Source organism: Gopherus flavomarginatus, chromosome 6 (assembly GCF_025201925.1).
Source record: "Gopherus flavomarginatus isolate rGopFla2 chromosome 6, rGopFla2.mat.asm, whole genome shotgun sequence".
Taxonomy (NCBI): Eukaryota; Metazoa; Chordata; order Testudines; family Testudinidae; genus Gopherus; species Gopherus flavomarginatus.
In genome coordinates this window covers 117,592,529-117,618,941 of record NC_066622.1, presented here as the reverse complement: position 1 = coordinate 117,618,941, position 26,413 = coordinate 117,592,529, and the positions used below count along the sequence as shown (strand labels likewise).

The 26,413-nt window shown below is 41.5% G+C and overlaps 1 protein-coding gene across 1 annotated transcript in view; it reads right to left on the bottom strand.

Moving 5' to 3' along the window:
• Positions 1-26,413, bottom strand: part of C6H10orf90 (chromosome 6 C10orf90 homolog) — a 104,046-nt gene that overhangs the window by 20,377 nt on the left and 57,256 nt on the right. The window contains exons 4-6 of the mRNA XM_050959391.1: positions 10,338-10,631; positions 7,958-8,151; positions 5,590-5,791 (exon numbers count right to left, since the gene is read on the bottom strand). Of these exons, the coding sequence (XP_050815348.1) occupies positions 5,590-5,791; positions 7,958-8,151; positions 10,338-10,631 (690 nt within the window). The remainder of the gene's footprint in view (positions 1-5,589; positions 5,792-7,957; positions 8,152-10,337; positions 10,632-26,413) is intronic.

Below are 26,413 nucleotides of genomic sequence, written 5' to 3'. Positions count from 1 at the left end.
TATGTGTTAGTCATACGATGTCACCTTTTCTGAGCTGACTGACTTCCAGGCATTCTGTTGCAAAGTGACATCATTTTCCAACAGCAAGAGAGAACTGTGTTGGAGACTACAGCTGGGATTTCTGAAGCTATCTAGGGGATACAGATGCCATTTCCCACTAAAATGAATGTGAATTGGTCCAAATCTCCAAAGCAGTCTACAGATCCATTACCATGTTTATTTTAATATTCTATTAAATATCCTTAAAAAGCCTCAAATTGTTTTAAAGGCAAAACTTTAAACTTTCAAATACATCTACTAGATTATATAGTACTAAAGAAGGACAATAACTCTTCCACAACCTTCTAAATAAGTACTCAGATGCATGCTAAATAAGTGCACTCAAAGGCTGCTCAAGACAAGCTCATGCCCTAGGCAAAACTTCAGTGTGCTGCTCCTCTGCCCGGTGCAGACTATCAAATCTTATTGCAACACAGCCATGGAACAGAAGTGTGGAATGGAATCAGCCCCCCGCCCCAACATACACAGACACAGACACACACACACACCGACAGCCTGCTGGAATCTGGGGCCATTTGTTACCAGCGCAGCCTGCACTCTGTAGCCTTCGTTACCAATGTGGTCTCACTGAAAGGCTCTGCTCTCATGCTCTGGAGTGTACACCTGGCTTAGCCCTTCAGCACCAGTATACTTAATTTTGAGTCGAGTTGTTATATAATTTATCAGCAGGGATGCGCACTGCAGGCTGCTCCCACTTAGAATAATTGGCCCACGTGCCTGTATGGGGTGCAAACAGGTGGCCATCTCTGCTCTCAGCAATGCCCAGCGGGACTGAGTGGGGGGCTGGAGTGATCAGAATTTGGGGGCTCTGCCAAATGACAGTGGAGCTGAAGACTCTAAGCCAGGCTGACCCCCTTACTGCGTGCTTTGAGGAATAGTTCACCAGCAAGGATCACACTCCCGCCCTCTGGTGGTTTAGGCTCAGTGGGGTCAGGATTCAGCATGACCTGCACAGCCCCTCCAATCAACTCCTGGACCACCCGCCTTCCCCTGGTAGCCCTTCTTTCCATCCCAACCCCCCGGATAGCCTTCTAGGTCCATGGGGGGGTTGCCCTGCCCTTGGTCTCTGCCTGCTATATACACCCCCTGTAGTCGGGCTGGTCCTGGAGATGCCTTCCCTGCCCCAGTCACTCACTCCAGTCAGCTCACCTGGTCACCAACTCAGGCTCAGGCGGAGGGCAGAGAGAGACTAGCTCTCAGCACACGGGTGGCCATGCCCACGCTTGCAGACTCTGATGACAGTCAGCCTTAACTTTCAGCTTGTTCCACAGTTGGCCCTCGGCAGCCTGGGCTCTGTACACTGGGAACACTGGCCTGCCTGGTTGGCTGCATTTTTGATTCTAGGGGGTATGAGGTGCTGTGCAGGCATTTGCCAGCTAGGGAGCTGGCAGCACCAGCCACCTGGGATCAATGGGTGAGCAGGAGTGATCACAAGGTGAGGAGCGAGGGGGTGGAGGTGATAGGAGAGAGGCAGGGGAAGGAAGAGAAGTATAGGGAAGCTGCATGGCAAAAGGAGTAGGTGGAGAAGCTGGAAGGGGAGCTGGGATTCCCCAGTCTAGCTGGCAGGCTCTGTCTCATGCAGCATTCAGCACTCCGCCATAGTCACCAGGAATTAAAATCATTATTTTAAAATAAAATATTCATTGGTGGGGTGCTGGTAGTATGCAGTCAGCAAGAGCCCCAGGTCCACATCGGGGATAGTTCCCCCCGCAGCCACCTGCGCAGGGCATTTGCTTTTGGATGAATTTTACACACACGTGCCTGAACACACACAACCTTGCACACACATTCATCTTCATTCTCAGACACATCCCACTACCCTCCACGCAATGAATCGCTCCTGAGTAACAGGTGTCACCACCTCAGAGTCTAGGCTTTTGCATCTGTGGCCACTGGTGGGAACTCTTCTCCCTGTTAATATTACTCCTCTCCACTGGGACCTGCTGTCCCTCCCAGCCAGTGGTATGAGGAGCTTGGTGCTTGCAAACAGGTAGCAAACTGTGGAGCTTAAACTGAGCTAAGGGGGTTAGTCGGCAGCAATCTCCCCTCCTGCCAATAGGAGCAAGATTGGGTCTCCTCTGGGGTCCTGGTACCCCAGAGCCAGACTGCTGCAGGATTCCCCTCTTCCTCTCTGCTCCAGGTCACCCCACTCTGGGGGGGGGGGCATGTTTTGTCATTTCAGCTTACCATTTAATGGCCTGGTCCCAGGCTCCCCGGTTTGACTAGGGTGCATCAGAACCTCCCTTTCTTCCCACTCCCAGATGGATGGTAACTTACAGCTCCAGAGAGCTGCCTGCTTTGTTCAACACTTGAGTACAGAACAGCACTCAGATCTGTGTCCAGAAGTAAAAAGGGGAAGGGGAAGAAGATGGGGTGGGGGAGAGGCAAGAGACATAGGGCCACACTGTCTGTTTTGTGCTCCAATTCTCCAGCCCCTGTCCTTCTCACCCAGAAGCTCCTCTAGCTATAGGCAAACTAAGAAGCTATTTCCTAAGAGGCAGCTGCCTAGAGGCAGGGTCTATGGGGGTGTGAATTGCAGAGCACTCTAATGTGTAGTGCTCTAACTGGCCTACGTGCATGCTGTTGCGGTGAACTGGAAGGTATCTAGTATGCATTGATGTAGTCCTGTGAACTCTATCAGCAAGCACCTTTTAGTTAGTGCCAGCCAGGTTCACACAGACCAGTTAGAGCGTTCTGCAATTCACCCCACCCCAGTCTATCTCCTCCAATAGACCAGCCTGCTGTGCTGCTTCTCCCAGAAATCTGCTGCAAAGCTTGCCTATTACTAGAAAGGCCTCTGCCTGCACTGCTAATACCATTAATGACAGTAGGCTCTGCATAATAGCCAGCATCAGTAGAAGGTTCAAAATGCTCATGGTCATGACTCAGTACAAATTAAGTATGCTCAGTATATTTATATACTTCCCAATTTCTCTTTTTTGTTGTGGTTGCGTTTAACTGAATAAGTAAATAGAGTCATTTTTAAAAAGTTGTACTTGGTCATTAACAATTTAGTAAACTATTTCTTAACTGTAGCCTACATATTTATGCTTAGTCAGACACCTAAAATTTACTATTTATCCATAAGTCAATTTACTATGGCATATATGTGACTATTTCTGTCATGATGAGAATGATAAGATATCACAAACAGAAAATTCAGTGAGAGTTTCTATGAGTAACAAGTTGTGGCAGATGAGTTATGGGAATGAAAGCTCCTCTTTAGACACATTTATCTTTAATAACTAACCATAAAGAGATGGAAACAGCCATTTACTTGAGCCATTAATGAATGCATTTCAATATTATGTTTTTCTCATTGTACAAGCATATAAATTAATATTTAATAATCATTCAAGGAGAAAGAGGTTAAATTTTTCATTTTTATTTCAGAAAATCTTTGTATAGTTGGACTTGGGGCCTTTAAACATGACCCAACTAAGGGAAACATTAAGTTGTGTCTTTTTTTTGCTTCTTCTCTAAGATGTATGACAAAAACCTGATATCCCCCATCCTATGTTCCCCTCCAATACCATCCAAATACTGCCTCCCCAAGAACCAGTCAACCAAACAAAAATCCATACAGCCACAGCCATATATTTCCTTCTTGATTTTTACATTAGAAATCCAGGTCTTGCCTCCCTGCCTTCCTTGGACTGGAAAACCAGCAGCTTTATGACATTACAATCTTCAAGGGTGGATTTCTGGGAGTTTTGCCATTGACTTCAATGGGGTGAGGATTTCGCAATAAGTAAATACATGAACCTGATTAATTGGATGGGGAAATGAATTTTATTCACCTTTTTAAAGTATTCTTTGGCTTCTGTTTTTAAACCTATTGAACTGTAAAGTAATAATCTATATTCCACTTTTACAGCCAAGATGGAATGGATTGTATTAGGCTATAGATCAAATAACACCAAGAATTAGAATTCCCCAAAGCAATGATCCAAAATGCATTAGCACTAACATGTCACCTGGGGTTGAGATACAATGGATGTAACCTTGAAAATTATAGAACATCCTAGATTTTGTTTTAAAGCTATGTTGTTGTGTGACTAAGGCATCTGGAGTGTAAGCACAGTTCAATACTCCAACTACCAAGAGATGGCAGTGGGAGAGGAGAGGAAAATAATCCATGGAACTGTACTAATTTCTGCTTGGCCTGCAAGATGAAAACTTCACTGGCAGCTGTGTTCAGATGAAAGTCAAAGCCTCTTAAGGCTTCTGCCAATCTGGGACTGAACAAGTGAGGACCTTGCAACTATCTTTCTGGGATCTTCATCTCCCCACTACACTGTAAAAACTTGAATTAAACCTCCTGCTAATTCTCAGTGCAGGATTTTGCCTCTTGTTGGAGAACCAGAACTTGCCATCTCTTCCAAGGCCTCTCATTCATAAGCAATTGGGAGGAAACATCTAATTTCCTCCCTGCCACACCATTTGAGCATCAAGCATGTCATTCCTGGAATGAGTCTGGTATTCAGTAGCTGGGGAGCAGAGGACTGGAGGTTACATACCTGAGTCTCTGCTGGCCCAGCGCAGAGCACTGCTGCCAACATACTGGTCCAACTATAACTTTAAAAGAAAACAGAGTCCCTTTCAAAACAGTGGCATGAATACTACAGTAAGAGATCATTCAAGCATGTGGTCTACTAGGTAATTTAGCATGTCAGAAAAACAACTGCATTTTTGCTTTCTAATGCTTTGTCAGCAGAATAGCTGAAGACAAGCTTCTTATTGTGTACTTGTTTAATGAGGCCTTCCGTTGTTTTGGTTTTTTAGTACAAAGCTGTGGTTTCAGAAGCCTGCAGCTTTAACTGAACTTAAAAATAAAATATAAAGAGGAATGCTAACCATGTAAATAAATCTGATATTTAAGCACACACTTTTCTTTTGTGAATGGTATTAATAAAGAAAAACATAGCTGATGAAGCTAAGAAAGTCCAAAAGTAATAGTTTTAAGTAATGTGGTTTGATGTCATTTATCTGGAGACCTCTGTGATCTGAGCAATGAGAAGGTCTATCAGGCATACAGCTACTGCACACCACACCAAAACAATTCAGTATGTTACTCACTAGGGCTAACAACCTCTCCACTTCTCTTGCATATCCAGGTTTATTCTTAGGAAAGTGGCCAGTTTTAAGGTGTATTGCTACAGCAGTCTGTTTCTCATGTGCTCATCTCTGTAGCATCTGAGTAGCACCATGATATACAGATGTAACCTCATAACTGGTTAATTTCCAAAGTTTTGATAAGGCCACGGGTGATTTCAATGGGAGTTAGGTGCCTAAATAACTTTGAGAATCTGTGTCACTGTTGCTAAAACTGTTCTCTCTCTCTCCAGCTGCATCCTACCACAGCTTCTGTTTAGAGCATTAGTATAGAGGTTGGCATGTTGACAGTTGTGTAACAACAACAGTCAGTCTGATTCTCACTAAAGTTAATGTGAAAATACTGCATTCATACCAAGATTTCATATCCAGTTACAAACCTGATACTGATGCAACAATCACAATTCATCTTACCACTGAGAGGGTGAGGAACGGTATATTGCTTCTTTTTGTTAGAAATGGATGTTGAGGAAAGTTTTTGAGGAAGAAGAGCTCCTTCTTGCTTTTCTGAAGTGTCATTCTGCTGGGTTTTCCTCAGTTGTGCCATGTGTTCAAGTTTTTTCAACCGTTCTTGTGAACGAGAAATAAACTGAGGTTTATGGACTTCCAGAGCCTCCTAAACGAAAAAGTCAAAACACACAACATTGAGACGCCCATCAAGTATGGTTTAGTAAAGGATTATCATGGAGAAGTCAATGCATCTCAACGGTTAAGGTAACAACCATCTTCCAGCCCTGAATTTGCTCCCCTTTAACTTTAGCTTGGAAAACTGATTTGACTTGAATATTACCAAATTTATTCTAAAGGCAAAGTGGAATATTCCTGCCAAATTTGAAGTAAATGTATTAAACTGTTTTTAAGTTTCAGATTTTTACAAAATTATCCTGATTTAAGACTCTGACTCTTTGCCCAATGTTTCTCAAAAAAACAGCAGCTCAGAAACAGCTTGTCACTAGCAGCTCACAAACTTTCCTTACATATAAATCTTCTTGAAAACTCATTCCCAGATGATACACAAGAAAATAAACTGCAGTGACATGTTTCAGAAGCACCAAGACCTAAGCATCCCTGCTCAACCAATGAGAGTGAGTCATGGGGGAAAGGGGACTGGTGTAACTCATTGCATCAGATGAGATAGCAGCAAATCCCTCTGTTTTCAGGGTCTGGTGGGAGTCTGGGCGGGAGTTCATTCCCTGTTTCCCCTCCTGCCATGGCTACTGCCTCTGCCCAAGAACTGCATCTTCCTGAATGCCAATAAAAATTTACATTATAGCCAGCATATACTAATAATTCCTGCTATGAGCTGTGCTTGAGTAGTGTCATTTTAGGATTTGTGTAAGAACATAAGAATATAAGAACGGACGTACTGGGTCAGACCAAAGGTCCATCTAGCCAGTATCTGTCTACTGACAGTGGCCAATGCCAGGTGCCCCAGAGGGAGTGAAGCTAACAGGTAATGATCAAGTGATCTCTCTCCTGCCATCCATCTCCATCCTCTGACAAACAGAGGCTAGGGACACCATTCTTTACCCATCCTGGCTAATAGCCATTTATGGACTTCACCTTCATGACTCTATCCAGTTCTCTTTTAAATGCTGTTATAGTCCTAGCCTTCACAACCTCCTCAGGTAAGGAGTTCCACAAGTTGACTGTGCGCTGCGTGAAAAAGAACTTCCTTTTATTTGTTTTAAACCTGCTGCCTATTAATTTCATTTGGTGACCCCTAGTTCTTGTATTGTGGGAATAAGTAAATAACTTTTCCTTATCCACTTTCTCCACATCACTCATGATTTTATATACCTCTATCATATCTCCCCTTAGTCTCCTCTTTTCCAAGCTGAAGAGTGCTAGCCTCTTTAATCTTTCCTCATATGGGACCCTCTCCAAACCCCTAATCATTTTAGTTGCCCTTTTCTGAACCTTTTCTAGTGCCAGTATATCTTTTTTGAGGTGAGGAGACCACATCTGTACACAGTATTCGAGATGTGAGCGTACCATGGATTTACATAAGGGCAATAATATATTCTCAGTCTTATTCTCTATTCCCTTTTTAATGATTCTTAACATCCTGTTTGCTTTTTTGACTGCCTCTGCACACTGCATGGACATCTTCAGAGAACTGTCCACGATGACTCCAAGATATTTTTCCGGATTCGTTGTAGCTAAATTAGCCCCCATCATATCGTATGTATAGGTGGGACTATTTTTTCCAATGTGCATTATTTTACATTTATCCACATTAAATTTCATTTGCCATTTTGTTGCCCAATCACTTAGTTTTGTTAGATCTTTTTGAAGTTCTTCACAATCTGCTTTAGTCTTAACTATCTTGAGTAGTTTAGTATCATCTGCAAACTTTGCCACCTCACTGTTTACCCCTTTCTCCAGATCATTTATGAATAAATTGAATAGGATTGGTCCTAGGACTATTTAAATGTAAATTATCCCCAGGCTCACGAAGAGCTGAGGAGCAGTTCTAGAGCATATGGAAACTGTGACTTTCTGAACGCTGAACTCCCAGCTTTTATCATCATTCCATTGGCTTCTGAAGCTGTGAAAATGGCATTTGTTCTAGATACAACCAGTTGCACTGCGTCTCTTTTGCAGTCAGACAAGATGGTCTTGTGAATAATTCAACAGCAGATATAAGTGACAAACACAAGTGAAAAAGGAACACAAAACTAACTCTGAACTTCTGCCCTTGGTGAGTTCCCAGGAAGGAACCAGCATTCATGAAAAATCAGTCCCAGAATTAACAGTAGAGAAACATTTGATATTTTACCCTTAGAGTCAGTAGGCTGGATGGAATTTTCTCAGGCTCAGCGCAGATTTCTGGCTGTGTGAATGCTTCTTGTTTCTCATGAGTAACATCTGGTGAGTGAGCTGCGGAGGTTGTTACCCTGCTGGCCGTCTCTTGTTTATCACTCTTCTTACAATCTTTTATTTTGTCAACTGAACCACTGAATTTGTAATCACCTTAGAGAGATTTAAAAGTTCATTAAGAGTGAATGGTTAATTTTTGATTGGGTCTGCACATCATTAGACATGGAAGGCAATTTCTGAAATAAGAATGCCAAGGTGTTAATAATAGGCCTCATTAAGCAGAATAGATCAGGCCTGATCATAGGTGCTAGTCACTGCCCTGTGACACAGAAGTATCTTTCACATTAAGCAAGTCTTCACAATTAAGTGTAAATATACCATTTTGATATTTAGATCTGTTTGGCGTTTGCTTCCTGAAAAGCAAGATACCTCCATAACACACTGACTTTATGTAAAGCAATATTACTGCACTGCAACTCACAGACTTTGAGACCGTTTAAAATTATTGCACTGATAATGGAAAATAATAAACTGCTGTGGAACTTAATTACATATTACTTGTCTCTGGCCAAACTGAGGCTTTAATGAGAATTGGTATTGCTTTTTAATTTCTAATATATTAGTCTTCCTTCTTTCTATTGTTCCTGGGCATTCATTAGGCCTATTTTGGTGTGATTATATGAAATGCTAATAAAGAAAAGGTAAAGCACAGGACAGCAATTCATTATAACTGTACTTAATCCAACAGGTTATGTAATTAGACTTTTAAAAAGATTTTCCTTATTTATGACCATACTCTATTGCTCTTTTATAATCAATATTTCCTGCATAACGTAGACCCAAGAGAAGACCCATGCCCAAAATGCAAAAGACACCTTTTCAAAACAGTTGAGAAGCATCTGATTTAAAATGTAGAAATAATCCAGAATAAATTAACTACTGAACAATCCCCATATGCACAACTCTAAAACAGCAACACTAACTGCATCTCTCATGTCAAATAATATGATTTCTGGGATTTTTATGTCTGGAAATAAAGCCCATTGCTGTTTGCTTCAATTGATTGGTTGCAGTAAACTAAAAATATTTTCCCTCGTGACATACTGTAAACATTATGCTGTACTTTAAAAAAAAAATCTAAATTATGTAAGTTATTAGACACAGATGTCTTAAAAAAATTTCAGATGCATTTCTCCTTTCATATTAGTTGTTTGCTTGATTTCTTTTGGGCAAAATTTTGAAACTGATGTACCTGAAGTTAAGCCCCTAAATAAAGTGGTCATATTTTCAAAGATGCTTATCACCTATTGCTTCAATGGGATTTGTGAATGTTCAGCACATTTGCAAAATCAGGTCACTTTTAGTCAGTGGTTTAAAATAGATTTAACTTTAGGTACTGATATTTGAAAATTGTGTCCTCTGTCAATTAAACAGGTGTTATATACTATAGTTTTATTCAGTCATAAATTATAAGGAAAAATAGGCTGAATTGCTACTATCATAGCAAAACCAACATATTTGTTCATAGTGCCTTGGGCCAAATCATCCCTGGAGTAATTTCTTAGAAATCAATAGATATTAGAGCCAAATTCAAGTCTGGTGTCTCTCCCAGGGTGATTTTGGCACCTTGGGGTCATTTCAGTTATAGAAATATGAATGTGTATGGAGGTAAAACCTTTGTGCAGGAACCAAAGCCTAAGAAAAATGTGTTTTAATGTAATGACATGAAAAGGAGGTCTTTACATTTTGAAAAACAGAAAATACATAGATATATTATGTAAGATGGCAGTATTTTAGGCGGGGCATGTAGTGCTGCATATAGTTAAGGTTGCCCAACACTTTCCATTACAAAACCCTATTTTCAGTTGCTTATAACTTTTGTCAGACTTCAGCTACATGCTGAAATTTTCGATGCAGTTTCCATGCTGAGATTGCATGCTGAATGAGGCAAGGGTCCTGGGGAAAAAACAGTATGTGATCATGTAATAAAACAAGAAGGCCAAATCAAGATTGCAAGTGCAACCTGAATTCTGGCATTTCCTTTTCAGTGCTTGACTCTATATCTTAACATTTTTAAGGTAGGGTTTTTTTGTGTGTAATCTATTTATAAAGGCATTGCCTTTTTCTTTTCCTTTTTGGTCTCTGTAGACCTCGGCAATGTATAGTGTTTATACAAATCAATTATGTGAAGTGACCTGTCACCAAATAACTCTTAGCCAGTATTGAAAACTAGACAACTATGGATAGGCTTTGTATTATTTCACTTATACCTTTAAGTCTGACCTCATTTTAACACTGAAATGGCATTCCTAAGATCCAAGACAAGATTTACAGCTTACCTTTTGGGAACTGATTTTTCCTGTGGACATCATTTTCTTCCAGTGCAGTTTTTGATAAGGCCTTTATATCACATACAGAACCAGACACAGGGATTTTTGGTTTCAGAAAGCTTTGTGCTGGAATCTCTTTGGACTTTGAAGTGCCTTTGGATGGATCTCTGTCTTTCAAAGAGCCACCAACATCAGCCCTGAATTCATTTTTGGGAGCTCGCTCCATAAAGGAAGCAGGAGCAGTTACATTGTACTTGTCTTTAGTGTACTGCCTCCTGTGGCTTCCAGAAAAAGTTTGCAGTCCTATAAAAAAATAAAGTAAAAGCAAATGGAAGACACACCAAGGAAAAAGAGCCCATTTCACACTGACAGCTACTGAAAACAATATTTTTGCAAGATTCTTATTAATGCAGTTTGCTATTTCACATGTAATGTTTTCATTAAATTAATAATTCTTTAATTAATAAAATAAAATTAATTAATATCACTATATAACTTTGAAACAGGGCTGATGTACCATGGCCATAAGAAAGCAATGGGTGAGATCATTAGCTGCCTCAGTTCCCTATTACATAAATTGCTTTTCAGCATGTTCTCCTTATTCCTAATACAACTGCCTGCAATTATAAATTAGAAACTTCAGATCTGATACAAATACCAATGCATTACTGCCACTGGGATGCAGATTGTTTGGAATGCAATGTTATCTGTGTGCCTTAAAACAGTGAAGAAAAAATATTACAAAGACTGTTCTCCATAAAAGATGGACTGTTGATCTAAATCACACATATGTTCTATTGAGATATTTTGGAAAGGGTCAGTGTAAGGCTACTCCAGACACACAGCTGCTATTTGACTTTCTTCTGCTTCTTTCTCTCACCGCTAATGCATTTTTGGGCTGCGCAGAATTGGTCAAGAGAGATGGCTGAATGCATAGTCATAGTAAGAACCACAGCAGCAATGGTGGTGGTGATGAGATGTGAGATCCATGATGACTGGCATAGCCTAAGCAGTTAGGGGTTGAGGACCAGAACTTTAATTGCTTCCGTACTGCCTTATATAGCTGGACTATTACCTTGAAAGTCCCAGAATTAAAGGAATATTGCCATGTACCAGCAGCAGAGAGCGTAACTTGCATACAGTGCATTTTCCATTTTGATTCTCTCCAACCTAAAACTGCTGCTGCCAGAAGCCCAGCCATTGCAGTAGCAGAACCCTGTTGCAACAGCAGGAGAACCATGAGTCAGTCCAGCATTATTATTTTTTGACTAGGACAATGTGCTCTGTCTTACCCAAAATGTCAGGGTCATAAATGGTCCCTGACATAAGGGTTTTAGAGTCTAAGCAGACAAACAACATATGTGTATAGAAACATACACTTTACAGAACAACAGCTTAAATCTCAAATGAGAAGAGTGCTCTGAGGAGGAGGAATTTGAATGAGGAGAGAGAGGAATTCCAAGCATTAGGAGCAGCATGGAAAAAGGGCATCAAGGTCAGAGGGAGAGAGAGAGAGAGAGAGAAAGAGGGGATCAGTTAGGTGAGAGTTATTTTAAGTCCTCGTGAACTGGTCCCTATATTCCTGTGAGGTGTGCAATTTTACAGCTGTGCACCCATCATCATGGTTCTGGGCTTATATTGTTAGTGATGTGCATATATTGCCTGCTGGTGATCCGGAACAGGAAGCTGGACCGGGACCTGAGGATTTGAGGGGGATGAAAATGACCTGGATTCATCTAATATTTGGAGAACAAATCTGAGAGGGAAGGCAGACTGGAGACTTACGTAATGTGGGGGCAGGAACGGGAGAGAAAAATCTGACTCAGGCCAAAAGTCAGAGACGGGAATTTTATTGTCTTCTGTCTGCAACATATAGAAGTACATTTAACAAGCTACTGATGTGTTGTGGAAATCACATTTAGAAATACTGGCCATGTGACCCTCTATCTTTCAAGCTCCAGTACTACCCTTTTCCAATAAATCCCAACTCTGTCTAAGCAGACCTTTCCCTGCTTTCTTGTGATAGGGGGATGTAAGACTAGCTGTATCACATGGCACTACGCCAAGGGATGGGCTGCCTGGTCAGTTCCCACTGAAGACACCAGAAGCCAGATGAGTATATAGGTTACCTAGTTGTTCCCTAAAGAGGAGACACAAATGACAGAGAATTAATTTCCCCCCTATACTCCATCCCTGAATAAAATCTGCCACGAGGTAAGTGATGACTGATCAGGAACATGTTGGGCTCTGCCCCATCCGTAACAGATTATGGATAAGTGAAGGTTTGGGGTGAGGTGGTAGTCTTATGTTTCCAAATCACTTTGCCCATGTTTAATCTGTGCACAAGTGATTAAATAAGAAATCTATTTTTCCATGTGGTAGTAGACCTGCTGTACATTTATATAATGACCTGATTGGTCCATATTTTCTTACGTGTCATCTTATTTCTGCAGGAGAATCAAAGAAGTAAAAGGACAGAAAAGATCCTGTAGGTCATCTAGTCCATTCCCTTGCAATGCAGAATTGTTCCTAGTGTTTTGTTCAGTCTAGTTATTTGTCCCAAGCAACACAACTTCTATCATTTCCCTTGGGAGACTCTGCAGCCAAATATACCTCATTTAAAAAAAAAAAAGATTATTCTGATATTCAACTTGTATTGTCCTTTTCATTTCATCCCATTACTCCTGAATATGTCTCTCCCTTCTCCCCATCTATCTTAATATCTGAGCACCTCAGTCTTTAATGTATTTATCCTCACAACACCTCTGTGAGGTAGACAAGAACTATTATCCCTGTTTTTTTATTTTTTTTAAGATTGGGAACTGAGGCACAGAGAGATTAAGTGATTTGCACAAAGTCTGAGGTAGAGCAGGGAACTGAACCCACATATCCCAAATTCCAGAGTAAGCCCCTAACCATCTAGACCATCTTTCCTGAAAAACTTATCTTCCATCTTAGTGTTTACATCCTTCAAATATTTGCAGGCAGTAATCCTGTCCCCCACCAGCAAAATTTTTGGATACAGAGACAAACTAGTGGGGATGCTGGGTGGTGAAGGGCAGCAGAGATCACCTCTGGGAAGAAACAGAAAAGACCACCTTGAACAGACTCGGAATGATGGATGGAGGGAAAGGAAGTGCAGGAGCAGAGGTGGAAAGGACAGTAATGGGGAAGCTGCAGGCAGCATAAAGTGGCAGAAGGAGTCTCTACACAAAGTACTCCTAAGGGAATTCTGCGCCACTGAGCATGCACAGAATGTATTCCTCTCCTCCCCCACCCCAGATTTCTTTGCTTCTCCACAGAAAAATGACTTTCTGAAGGGGAAGCAAAGGGAGGCCACAAGAGCAGTCATGTGACCCTCCTCAGCAGTATGTTTCGGGTGCCCAGGGCAGCCAGCAGAGAGGTAAATCACTGTGAAGCAGGAGGCGGGACAGGGGAAGACCCAGCTGGTGGCTCCTACCCTGCGCTGGGCTCAACTGGTAGTCCTGGCTGGGCTGGGGAGGATGGGACTTCCTCTTCCCCTCCACAGCATCTGGGTCAGACCCACCAACAGATTTCTCCCCCAGCTGCAGGAAGCTCTGTAAACTCCCCCTCCCCGCACTTCCTAAACCCATCGCTCCTCAGCTGCAGGGGAAGTGATCCCTGTATGGGAGCTGCATCCCCATTTGCCCAACCTCCATGCATCCAGACCCCCTCATATCCAGACCCTTCCACCAAGCCTCACCCCCCCCCACTCGGAACCCCCCAGTGAGCCCCACTTCCCTGTACCTGGACCACCCCAGTGAGCCACCTGCACCCAGATCCCCACCCCACCGAGCCCTAGCCAGCTGCATCTGGATCCTTGCCCCACTGAATCTCACTCCCCCAGCATCTGGACCCCCTATTGAGCCCCACACACAGACACTCCCTGCCGAGCTCTATCTCCCTCATACCCAGACCCCCCCACTGAGCCCCAACCACCTTCACCTGGACCCCCCTGCAGAGTCCCATTACCATTGCACCCAGAACCCCCCTGTAAATCCATATCCCCTTGCACCCAGTTTTTTTCTCAGTACTTGTATAAATGTAAATATCTAAATATGATAACTCACAGTTGGCATTTTTGTAATTAAGGACAATGGACCTTAATGCACCTTGTTCTTGGCTAAGACATAAAGCAATCAAGTTAAGAACAGAGCCTGTCTGACAAATCCCTCTCCCCACCTTATGAATTAGCTAGTCTTTCAGTTCAAAAGATGCAGCCCTTCCCTAGAAACAAAGCAGACACAGACTCAGATGAAAAAAAATGCAAACCAGCTGTCAATTATTTTAGCTAATGTATGCAGATGAAATAATGCATTAAGAAAAGAAAAAGGCAAAGATGCTTAAAGCTGAGATCACAGAGTCTCACTCTTCACATTCTGGGTATATTTTCCATGTACTGTGTGGAGAATTAAGCATGTAACTCTCATTAAGTCTATCTGGAGTTGTATATCTAACTCCCCAAGCAACAAACTGGAGATATATATACCCCTCTGAGAACAGCTAGAATTGCCACTGGCTGAGCAGACAGAGATGTTTTTTCTATTATCCCAGCTGAAGAAAGACTTTAAAACCAAAGAACAAAGACATTAAAGTGTAATGCTTTGGGAAACACATGAGAACAAAGCCCCCAGAAAGAGAAAGCAGAATGACTGCCATTAATAAAATTTGCTAAAAATATTTATCCTAGTTGTAAATAGTTGAACTAAAAAAGAAAAAGCAAGAGCAATTAATTAAACTGCAACAAAAGTTATTTCTGCCTCCTGATGCAAAAAGCAGAGTACAGCAGATCATTTTTCAAATAAGCACTTGATGAAAGTACCACTCCAAAACCCAGCCTTGTAACAAAAAGAGGGAAAAGGTTAGAACTGTTCTGTCAAATTGATGGTTGGTTTTCAAATGTGACTAGTTTCTTGATGACAGTAAAATGCACATATTTTTCACTGTCGTGTGCTTTTTTATTTTTAATTTTATTTGCTGAGTATTTGCTTGTAACTAAAAGAAAGTGACTTTGTCCTGCACTAGAATATATTAAACTGTATCATCCCAAAAATATTGTCCAGTCTATGCAAAAATATACTTCTTTTGCCATTGTCTCTAAATATTCCTCCTTACTTTACTGCATTATAACGAGGCTTTTAGGCTGCTTCCTATTATTTCATCAGGGATTTTTACAACTCATGACAAAAATAACTCTCTGAAATTGATCAAAGATCACTTTAACAGCTGTATGGAACCATGAATTATCAATGATCAGCAAATAAACTTGATAGGATAAGATCAGAGAAAGAGATGCATAGGTTGTTTCCCTACGTGTCATCACTGAAGTCAGACGATCACACCATAGATTTTCTTTCTAGGCCACCCGCCATTTTATATAATGGCCCAATCCAGGTAGGTGCTAAACACTTCCTGCACGGTAGTGGGAACTGATGGTGCTCAGCAACTCAAGCTCTGATAGAATCACAGAAGTAGCAATTAAAAACTCATGTTTTGAGAAATATTACTGGTTCCAATAGTTTGTCCCATTTTAAGTAGAGGGAATCTAGGGCTGCATCTACACTATGAGCTCTTTACTAGTATAGGAGTACTGGTATACTATAAAGGCAAATCTGTTCTAGGGCAGATCTACCCAGAAAACACTGCAGCTGGGCTGCTGTAGCACTTCAGTGAAGACGCTACTACACTAACGGGAAAGCTTCTCCCTTCGGCGTCGTTAATCCTCTTTCTCCATTGCTGGGAAGATTCTTGCTAGAATCTTACTGAATCGCCAGCTCCCTTTTGCAAAGGAAGTATTTTCAGAGTCCCAGTGGAGCTTCAGACCATCACAAGGCACCACCATGAGGCTCTGTGGAAAATCATGTTATAGTTTGGCTGCCCAAGCTCTACCTCTGAGCCTTTTGTCATCCAGACTTGAGTAAAACAAGGCTCTGTAACGGCACCCACACTTTTCTTCATTTTCTTAGCAGTTGTGAAAACATTAACCCAAGACCGTCTACCACAGGGCCTTGGCATCCAATATTGGACTGACAGCAACCTCTTCAACCTTTCTCATCTCCATGCCAGAACTAAAGTAATATCGGCAACAATAACCAAACTCTGGTATGCAGATGATTGTGCTGTAGTTGCACACTAAAAGGAGGATCTATAAACAGCACTTAATTGCTTCTCTGAAGCTTACAAAAGCCTAAGGCTAACTCTGAACATCAGCAAAACAAAAAATTCTCCACCAGCCAGTCCCCGGTCAATCATCAAACCCAGAAAGGAAGATCTATGTCAACAAAAAAGAGATGGAAAATGTAGAACATTTGGCCTGTCTTAGCAGCCGTCTTTCCTAGAGGACAGACACAGATGTCGAGATTCAGCGCAGAATCCGCTGTGCCAGCCTTGACTTTGGCAGACTGTTTCGCCAGGTGTTCAAGAATCACAACACAGAACACACACTAGACTTTTAGTTTATAAAGCTGTGGTAATCCCAACTCTGCTCTATGGCTGTGAGACTTGGGTGACCTATAGAAAGCACCTGAAAACCCTGTAACGCCAGCACCAGCAACTTTCTTTGGAAGATCCTCAACATAAAGAGGGAGGATTGTCGCACTAATGTCAGTGTCCTCGCAGAAGCCGACATCTTCAGTGTAGAGACTCTGATTATCCAGTACCAGCTGAGGTGGAGCGGGCACTGTGTGCGCATGCCTGATGTACGCTTACCAAAACAACTGCTGTATGCTCAGCTCACCAAAGGAGAAAGGAAATGGGGAGGCCAAAAGAAATGCTGTAAAGACATCCTCAATATAAGCATCAAGAGGTGTGGCATCGACACCACACACTGGGAGACAGCAGCCCAGGATAGGGTGACCGGTGAAGACTTGTCAGAGAGGAACATCCACTTTTGAGGAAAATCACCTTGTAATGTCACAGAAAAACACCAGAAAAGAAAGACAACCGTCACGCAGCCATCATGGCCCAACCCTGACTTCCAACACCACTTGCAATATCTGCCAATGAGCCTGTGGCTCAAGGATTGGACTCCTCAGTCACCAAAGGACCCATAAAAAATAAAACCTGTGAAAGATCATCCTCGACTTGAGGGATCACCGATGAATCCACCTTTCTGAGAGGTAGTAGTCCTCCTGTCAATGTAGTGCTGTCTACCCCAGGGGTTAGGTCAGTATAACTGTGTCACTCAGGGGTGTGTATTTTTCACTCCCCTGTGTGACATAGTTATATCCATGTAAATTTATAGTATAGACCTGACCCTAGTGCGGTATAGTATAGTATAGTAAAACCACCAGTGCCTCTCCTCTCAGATGAAGCAAGCTACACTGGCAAAAAGACACCTTTGCCCACATAGCTGCATCTACACTAAGGACTTCTTCCAATTAGGGATCACACCTCTTCATGTCCCTGACCGACATAGCTATGCTGGCAGAAGTCTGTAGTGTAGACACAGTCTCTTTCTCAAACCCACACAGTCTTTCAAGCTGGAAAGGAATCTTTTAAGTGCAGCCACTGAATATAATAACACAGTGTTTTAAAAATCTCAAAACATTCTGGATGGTTTACATTTTGTACAGAGCTCAAACTGGGGCCATATGCTTATATATGCTGTATAACCTCTTCCCCCCAAGCTGACAACTTCTGCTCCAGAATTGAAGCTTTCATTTAAAGCAAAAACATAAGTCTCAAGCTCTTGTGATTGCAAACAAAACCTTCAAAACGTGAACCTAGCATAACTATTGCAGTACACAAACAGCTTGAAACAATAGCTCTGAAAGGTGGGAACTGCACCAGTGATCTTAATGGGGTGTTAATTCAGATGCCCAGTTATGTTACTATAAATGTCAATATTGTTAACTATTTCATTGTTGTTCAAAGCATGTAAAAGAATAGTGGCAAACACATTGTGAAGATCTGTACAATCTACTGAGGGTGGCACTTGGAACAATATCATCTCTTTTTTTAACCCAGTCAAGAAGAAATCAAGCCCAAGTTGTTTAGCAGAGACTAGCATGACATTTGAGTCCCACTGCCTGGCACTCAAGCCAAAAAAAACTCATTAGCTGCCTTTCAAAGTTAATTTTTCAATATAAATGAATGAATGGGTTGTGGGGTAGCAGGGTGTGCAATTTAGAATTTTCACCTCTGGAAACCTACCACAGATTCAACAAAGCCTCGTTTGACTTTCAAGCAAAGATGTATTTCGTGACCCCCATCTATCTCATTCTTCATTTATACACATCACAAACCACCGCAAAATTCATCCCAACTGGCCAGTTTTGCTCAAGGCCTAAAACAAGCTTAATAAGAGCATTTTAGGTCAGAAATAAAGGGGAACACTTGAGAGGCATCGAGGTCCAGTGGGCAGAGCACTGGACAGAGAGTCAGGCAACCTCTGTGCTATTCCCAGCTTTCTGACCTGCTGTGACACCTTGGCCAAGTCACTTCAGCCCTGTGTGTCTTTGTTTCCTCTCTCACATTTATCTGTCTTGTTTAATTAGAGTTTAACTCTTCAGGCAAGGGACTGCCTCTTACTACATGGACATACAATGGGACCCAGGTCTTGGTTGGACCCTCTAGATGCTACTATAATACCAATAATAGCAACAATAATAAAAAGGGCACTAGGAGAACTCTGCATGAAGCTTGTGGCACATCTGCCTGAACCATTAGCTTATAAATAATCACACTGCTTTGTGGGGGTGGGGCAGAGAAAAGAAGAAAAAGGGTCTATATTCATACTTTGTATAAGATCCTTCTTACTTTGAAAATAAATGTTTTTTTCAAAAAATGCTCTAGGAGCTGAATCTATTGCATTGCTTTTTTGGTAGTTAAAATGGAAAAGTGTCAGTGGTGCTCTATGAATCACATATTTTCAGTTTCTAGGACAAAAATGGTTTGTTTTTGTGAAAACTAACATTTGATTGTGAAAAGCTTTATTTGTGAAACAGCAGTCCGGAGGTTTATGTAGGCATTGTCCCTTGAGGGTCCAGCCCTGAAACGTGAGCTGAGTGGATGGAGGCCCATTGATTTCAGTGCACAGCAGAGATAGAAGGCTCCACCTACATACAGCTCATTGCAGGTTTGAGGTTTAACCAATACCTGATGTTTCATAGGAAGGTGAAAAATATCCCATAATGTATCTAATAAACTGGCTAACAATGCTTCACATAGTAATAAGCACTCCATAGTGCCTTCCAATTTAAGTTCTCAAAAGCACTTAATCAATTAATTAAGCCTCTCAGCACTATTTTGTGATAAAGGAATCACAGTCAACACTAGTGTAATTATACAGATACTATATAAAAGCACTGCAGTTTAAGAAGGACATGATACGGTGATTTAGCCCAGTGCTGCTTCAATAGAGAGATTTGATGGAATAAGAGCACAAAATGTAACAACTGCATCAGAATGAAGGAAAATAATTCTGCCTAATATCTGCACCTGCAGGAGATCTTTAGCTATGACCATAAGGTATCTTATGTTGAACTGCTACAGAATATTTTAGTGGTCATGAAGTAATCTACTAATATTATTTGATTCAACCTCTTGCATCAATGAGTTCTGCAGATTAATTCTACGCTGCATAAAGCAGAATTTTCTTTTATTTAATCTATATTTACTGTGGTTATAATTTTGAGTCCTCCCCCTTTTTCTTGTAAGTTGGGGCAGGATAAAAGCAGGAATTGTTCAGTTTTCATTAACGCCTTCATAATTCTGAATACCTCAATCAAGCCCCTGTTAATTATTCTTCTTTCCATCACAATTAATCCTAGAACCATACCTCGAACCATCTTTGTTGCCTTTCTTGTGGTGTCTTTTTGGTCATGCTGTAGCAAAGCAATATCTTTTACAAACCAAACATTTCCAGGTAACTGGTCCTTAGGCTGAGTGGGTCTCTGTTGATATTTTTAAGAAAAATTATGAAAATGGTTATTATTAAGAAAGTTATGAAAATTGGCTGATGCATTTGTGAGGCTTTTCCAGAACATTTTAATATGCTCTCTAGATTAGACATTCATATTCACATCATAATGTCACACTACAAGATGTTACACTATATTGTAGTGGCTGAGAAGATATTTTTTGTGCTAATTTTTATAAAAAAAATTCAGTGTGACTCAATACAATGAAATGGCTCTTGGGATTTTAAAGTGACATACACTGGCCACATGATATTCTGATCAAAGCATGCTAAGGGTACCTTCTTGTTCACTCAATTATTTCTGGTAATTTGCCATAGCCAGACTGAGCCAGATTCTCATCTCATTTACAATAGTGTGGCTCTGTTAGGGAGACTTTGACAGCCTAGAAAAATGCCTAGGCCCGTACTGGAATATCGATTGTGATGCTTATTGCCAAACACATTAAGTTAGTAGGCCTCTGTAGCAGCCTTAGCATAACTAGGCAAGCCAGAGGGGAGTGGTTTGAGTAATCATGAGAAGTGAGCATGACCCTGCTGCTGCCTTCCTAGTTAGGCTCTCTTTTGATGTAATTGTAGCAGTTACTAACATAAAAGGGGTAGATAGGTCTGAGGAATTTGGATATGACCTTCTGGACATCTCTTGGAATCCCCAGCGACAGACGGATAGCTGGCCACTTGAACCTCATCATTTGACCACTCAAGACCCTTCCAGACCATGGGTAACTATTGCTGGGGGGCACTCTAACACTTTTGCATATCTGTGTGTGCTGGAGATCTAATAAAATAATAATTTTGGATAAAAGCACTTTGGGTTTGTGCCAATCTTTAACCAGATGGACAGGCTGTGTCCCTAGTGATTTATCTCCTGACACTACCTCACAAAGAGTAAAGTTACCAAGAGCTTTGAGTTGAGAGAATCCCATGTAACAGCTCCATTGACTTCAGTGAAGTTACTATTGATTTACACTAGTGTAAGTGAGAGGAGAATTGGGTCCACTGACACAGTGGCAGTTCTATGTTTTTTGCTGCCCCAAGCATGGCAGGCAGGTAGCTTCCAGCGGTGTGCCTGCGGGTGGTCCGGTCCGCTGGTCACGCGGATTCGGCGGCATGCCTGCAGGAGGTCCACCGGTGCCATGCCATCGGCTTCCCCACCGCCGAATTGCTGCTGAAGCCGTGGGACCGGCAGACCTCCTGCAGGCGTGCCACAGAAAGCTGCCTACCTGCCGCCCTCACAGCGACCGGCAGGCCACCCCCCGCAGCTTGCCACCCCAGGCATGCGCTTGCTACGCTGGTGCCTGGAGCCACCCCTGCACTGACTCCATCAAAAAAAGCAACACAGTTAGCGACTCCACATAGCCCACGTCAAAACATTCATCTAATTATCTAAAAATGCTATCTTGTCCTCCACTATTTGTCCTGCAAGTGTCAATGAATCCCTGAGGTTACCTTAGCAGCATCCACAGCTTTGCATAGTATTTTACATCTGTACAAAGTGTAGGCAGATCAGAACCATGGTATTTTTCACTCACTTTGAACAAGTGCAAATGACTGAAAAAGTAGGAAAACAGGAAACAATCAGGCCCTAGATTTTTCACCTGCTAAAATGAGAACAGTCTATATTTTAACTTTTGTCCCTACCAGACAAGCTATTCTCCTTTTGAATAAAAGATCAATTAACACTATCAATTTCATTTATGGAAAATTAAAAGAGGTTCAGTGGAAAATTCTGGGAACTTGGAATATGATTTTGTACTGGATTAATATCTAAAATAGTATAAATGGGGAAGAAAGGAATTCCAGACACAAATTAATGTGATTTTCCTTTCATCATCAAGATAAAATAATGGAGCCTGCATCATGCATGTCAATGAGAGCTTTGTCATTCACTCCAATGAGTGTAGGACTGGGTCTAATGTTTGTTCCAGGATAAAAGCTTGATTGTACAAGGTGCTTCCCAGTCAATTTATAAGTTACTGCAGGATCAGGCCCTAAAATGAGTGGGATGAGAGGGATTCCATGGCTAATGTGAAGGGCTCTTTATAGTCTTATACAGTGGAGAAATTGTTCAAGAACAATTAGTTCCATGTCACAGTATTATGGTTGTGATTTCAGCCAACGTCACAAAGGCAACTAATGACCTGCTGGTGAAGTACCAGTCATGTAATTGAAAGCAGGTCTAGGGGCTGCTTTGGTTTATGCAGTTGGGGGTATAGTCTCCCCTTCATGTATATGTTTATCTCCAGGGGCGGCTCCAGGCACCAGCACGCCAAGCACGTGCCTGGGGCGGCAAGCCACGGGGGGCGCTCTGCCGGCCACCGCGAGGGGCGGCAGGCAGGTTGCCTTCGGCGGCATGCCTGTGGAGGATCCGCTGGTCCCGCGGCTTCGGCGGATCTCCCGCAGGCATGACGCCGAATCCATGGGACCGGGGACCTCCCACAGGCAAGCCACTGAAGGCAGCCTGCCTGCCATGCTTGGGGCAGCAAAATATCTAGAGCTGCCCCTGTTTATCTCCCATGATAGCTAATGGGAGCTATATAGCTACATGAGTGTGGGTGGGGCAAGACAAGATGGTTTTTGATTCCCACATTTTCTCTAAAAAACAAATTAACCAAATTAAATGCATGCAAGTTCTGTTTAAAAAAAATAAAAACAACTTGGGCTTTTCCCTTGTTTTTCTTTTAGATATGATGAGCCTCATCCTCTCACTTCACTCCATCAGATTTTGGGATGACAGGGAAATTGACAATCATAATTTAAATGAAAGAGCAAAACTATAGGGTTTAATGCTCTGGCTATTTAAGGCAAGTAGAAAGATTGCCCTGAGATTAGGGGACATTCTATATTGAAAAGCATAAGGGGAGAGAAGAGGGAACTAAGAATAAGGGATTTCTTGACATTGCTGACTACAAGTTATACAGCTAAGCCTCCATCTTGCAAGTTCTGAGTGACTCCTGGAGTCAATGGAAATTGAGGGTGCTTAGTACTTACAAATGTTACTCAGTAGATTATAGGATTGGGACATTTTCCTAAACCTAAACTAAACTAAAAACCATCTAATCTGAAATATGCACAACGAAACAAAAGATTTAGAGCTAGAGAAAACTGACAAGCTCCCTCTTTTTAAATGTATGCCAGCTGAAGTAAAACATCAAAGTACTCCTTTTAATATGCTTTTGGGCATGTGATCCTCAGCTCTGAACAAGTCAGCACCAGCTACTACTTCCATAAAGCCCCATTATGAACATTTGGGGCCAGATCCTCAGCTGGGGTAAAGCAGCATAGCTGCACTGAAGTCAACAGATATATGCTGATTTACACCATCTGGGGATCTGGCCCCTCATGTTTAGCAAGTGTACACTAAAGTGAAATCTTCTGCATCATACTTCACATTCTGCTCTGTCTTCACCGCCACTACCTCTACACTCATACTAAAACTTGAGAACAAATTGGCACCAGCTGCAGCTACTCGAGTGCTGAACAATAAATTCCATATCGTAATTAATGGTTCTCATGTAATATTTTAAACACCAAATCATTTTTCTTCTAATCTTAAATTCTAGGCCTCTGTGTGGTGACTTCCTCAAGGGCAGATGATCAAAAAAAAAAACTTCAGAAACTCACTTTTTTTCCATTGTAACCTTACCAATGTATTCAGTAACTGAAAATAAGTACACTACTACTACTACTTTCCACTCCTATGCCTTAGTAACAAATTAGGTTAGCCTGATAACCATGAGCTCCCTTTAATTTAAAGGTGACCTATACATATTTCAATAAAAATGAAGAAATTTTATCTTTATGGGCGGAATGTCCCAAATATCCAGAAGAGTTCAATGTATAACTATTTTTAAACAGACTTTTTGCATTTCGGGTACCCCAAAGATATGTCAGCTTCTCTAGAATCTAGCTCAGCATTTTTACCACACTCACCACCATGATATCTGAATGTGGTAGTTGAGTGCACATAACATCCCAGAATGCTGCATTCTGGGATGTCACAGGCATTTGTCCTTTAATGGTCTATCAGATCAGGTACACGGGAGTTCAGGCAAATGACAAGATTTTTTTCAGTTATACAGTGAAGTTTTAAATAACATTTTAATCCTTATTTTATAGCCAAGTACAAATATTAAATAATTTTTAAACAAATAACAGACACATACTTAACTATGGCATCTTGAAATAAAATAATTAAAAACCAGTTCTCTTCCCCTTTAACTAAGAAAACTTGTGATTGGATATCTATGTTGTCCACGCAAGAGCTGATGGAACTCTTTAAGCTCAAACACTAGTTGATAGGGCTCTTTTTGCTCCAGCATTAGTTGAAGGAACTCTTTAGCTCAAGAATGAAAGCAAGTTTACAATGTGTTGGGAGGCATTTAGCATTCCACAAGATCAGCTACTTTCTTAGCTTTATTCATCCATTTTCTTAGGCTGCCTTGATCAAGTAAACTTGTGCTTTCATCTCAACTGTCCTTCAGCTAAGTGACTGCCAGTCAGAAGCACTCCTCTTAGGTCTATGACACCATCTCACTCCTCTGTCCCCTTCATTGAGTCACACCTTCCATTTACCACCTCCATGTGTAACATGGGTATCATCCTTGATCCTAAACTTTCCTCTCCTAACCATCATGTGTGCTTATCCCCAATTCTGCAAAGTTGCTTATGCATGTGCCACCTCACTTGACTTAACTCTACTGAGACTTCATCTGCAGAATGCCTTCACCACATCCCATTTCCATCATTGCTGGTTTCTTCTCTGTGCTCTTCACCAGTCTCAACTCCCTAGACTCCAGCATGTACAGAATTCTGATGTATACCTTTTTGCCCACATTAATAAGGGCAACCATAGCACCTCCATCTTCAAACATCGCCAATGGCTCCCTAGTCATTCCATAATCCTATTCAAAATTGCTTCTCCTGTTTCAAATGTCTTTCCTGAATTAGCTCCAGCCTTCATCACAACAGAACTTGCCCATCTCCATTTCCCTATCTGCTCTCCTCACTTATCTAGCACTGGATCTTTCTCTGGCTTCACTTATCCTCACGATTAGGGTCCCTCCAGGATTGTCCTGGAGTCTCCAGGAATTAAATATTAATCTTTAATTAAAGATTATGTTATGTGATGAAACCTCCAGGTATACATCCATCCAAAATTGGCAACCCTACTCACCACTCTTGGTGTGAGAGCCTTCTCTGCAGCTTCTACCATCTGAATTAAATTTCCTGTATCCCTATCTTATTGAATTTACATTTCATATCACAATTTACTCTCTGTATTCCTTTCCCACACCTCAGTTTCTGTCTGCTTCTGCTATAATTCATTATGTTATGCTGGTCATTTGTTTTGGATATAACACCAGAAGAAGAACTGATGTGTACTGGCTTAATAGATGAACTGTTCTGCTCAAATTAACCCAGTTTAAATTATAGATATGCCCATCAGAGGCTCACGAGGTCACCCTACAGGACCAAGATTGATATATCAGTGTCAATAATCTGCATTAGTTTTAAAAATACTTTTGTTTAATTCAAAGGTTAAAAGGAACTTTTAAAACAGTTTAATTTATTTTGCTTTGCTCCTTTTAAAGATTCAGTCTGCACAACCAAATAGGACATATAAAATTTATATAATACTGTGAGCCAAGGACGACAACTGGCAGAGGGCACAAGGGGCATACAGGTTACAGGAATCCCTGGGGTGTGGTATTTACATTCTAGTTCACCAAAGAGGGTCATGTAGGGTTTCAATAAAAGCCTGTGTCACACTGATCATCATAGTCTTTGTGAAATATGTGTGCAGACAATATGCAGTGAGATATACATATTGGAAAATATGTTCTTAAGGCCTCATCGTCAAAGGTGGGTCACTCAGAAGTAGCACCTTGAAACAGACTTCTCCAGACAGGAGATGGGAGACACTTATCTCCCTGGCTGACCATTGTGTGTTTTACCATAGAAGTATATTCACATACTGAGTCAAATGCTAATTAAGAGCTCCAGAACGACTTCAGAAGGAAATTACCAGGAAACAGCAGAGGGTGTGGGGAAAGGTGGGAACGGGGGCACCCTATTTTAGAGGTGAACACTAAAGGACTAGTCTGGTATATCTGGAGGTGCAGACACTCTGGTATCCTTCACC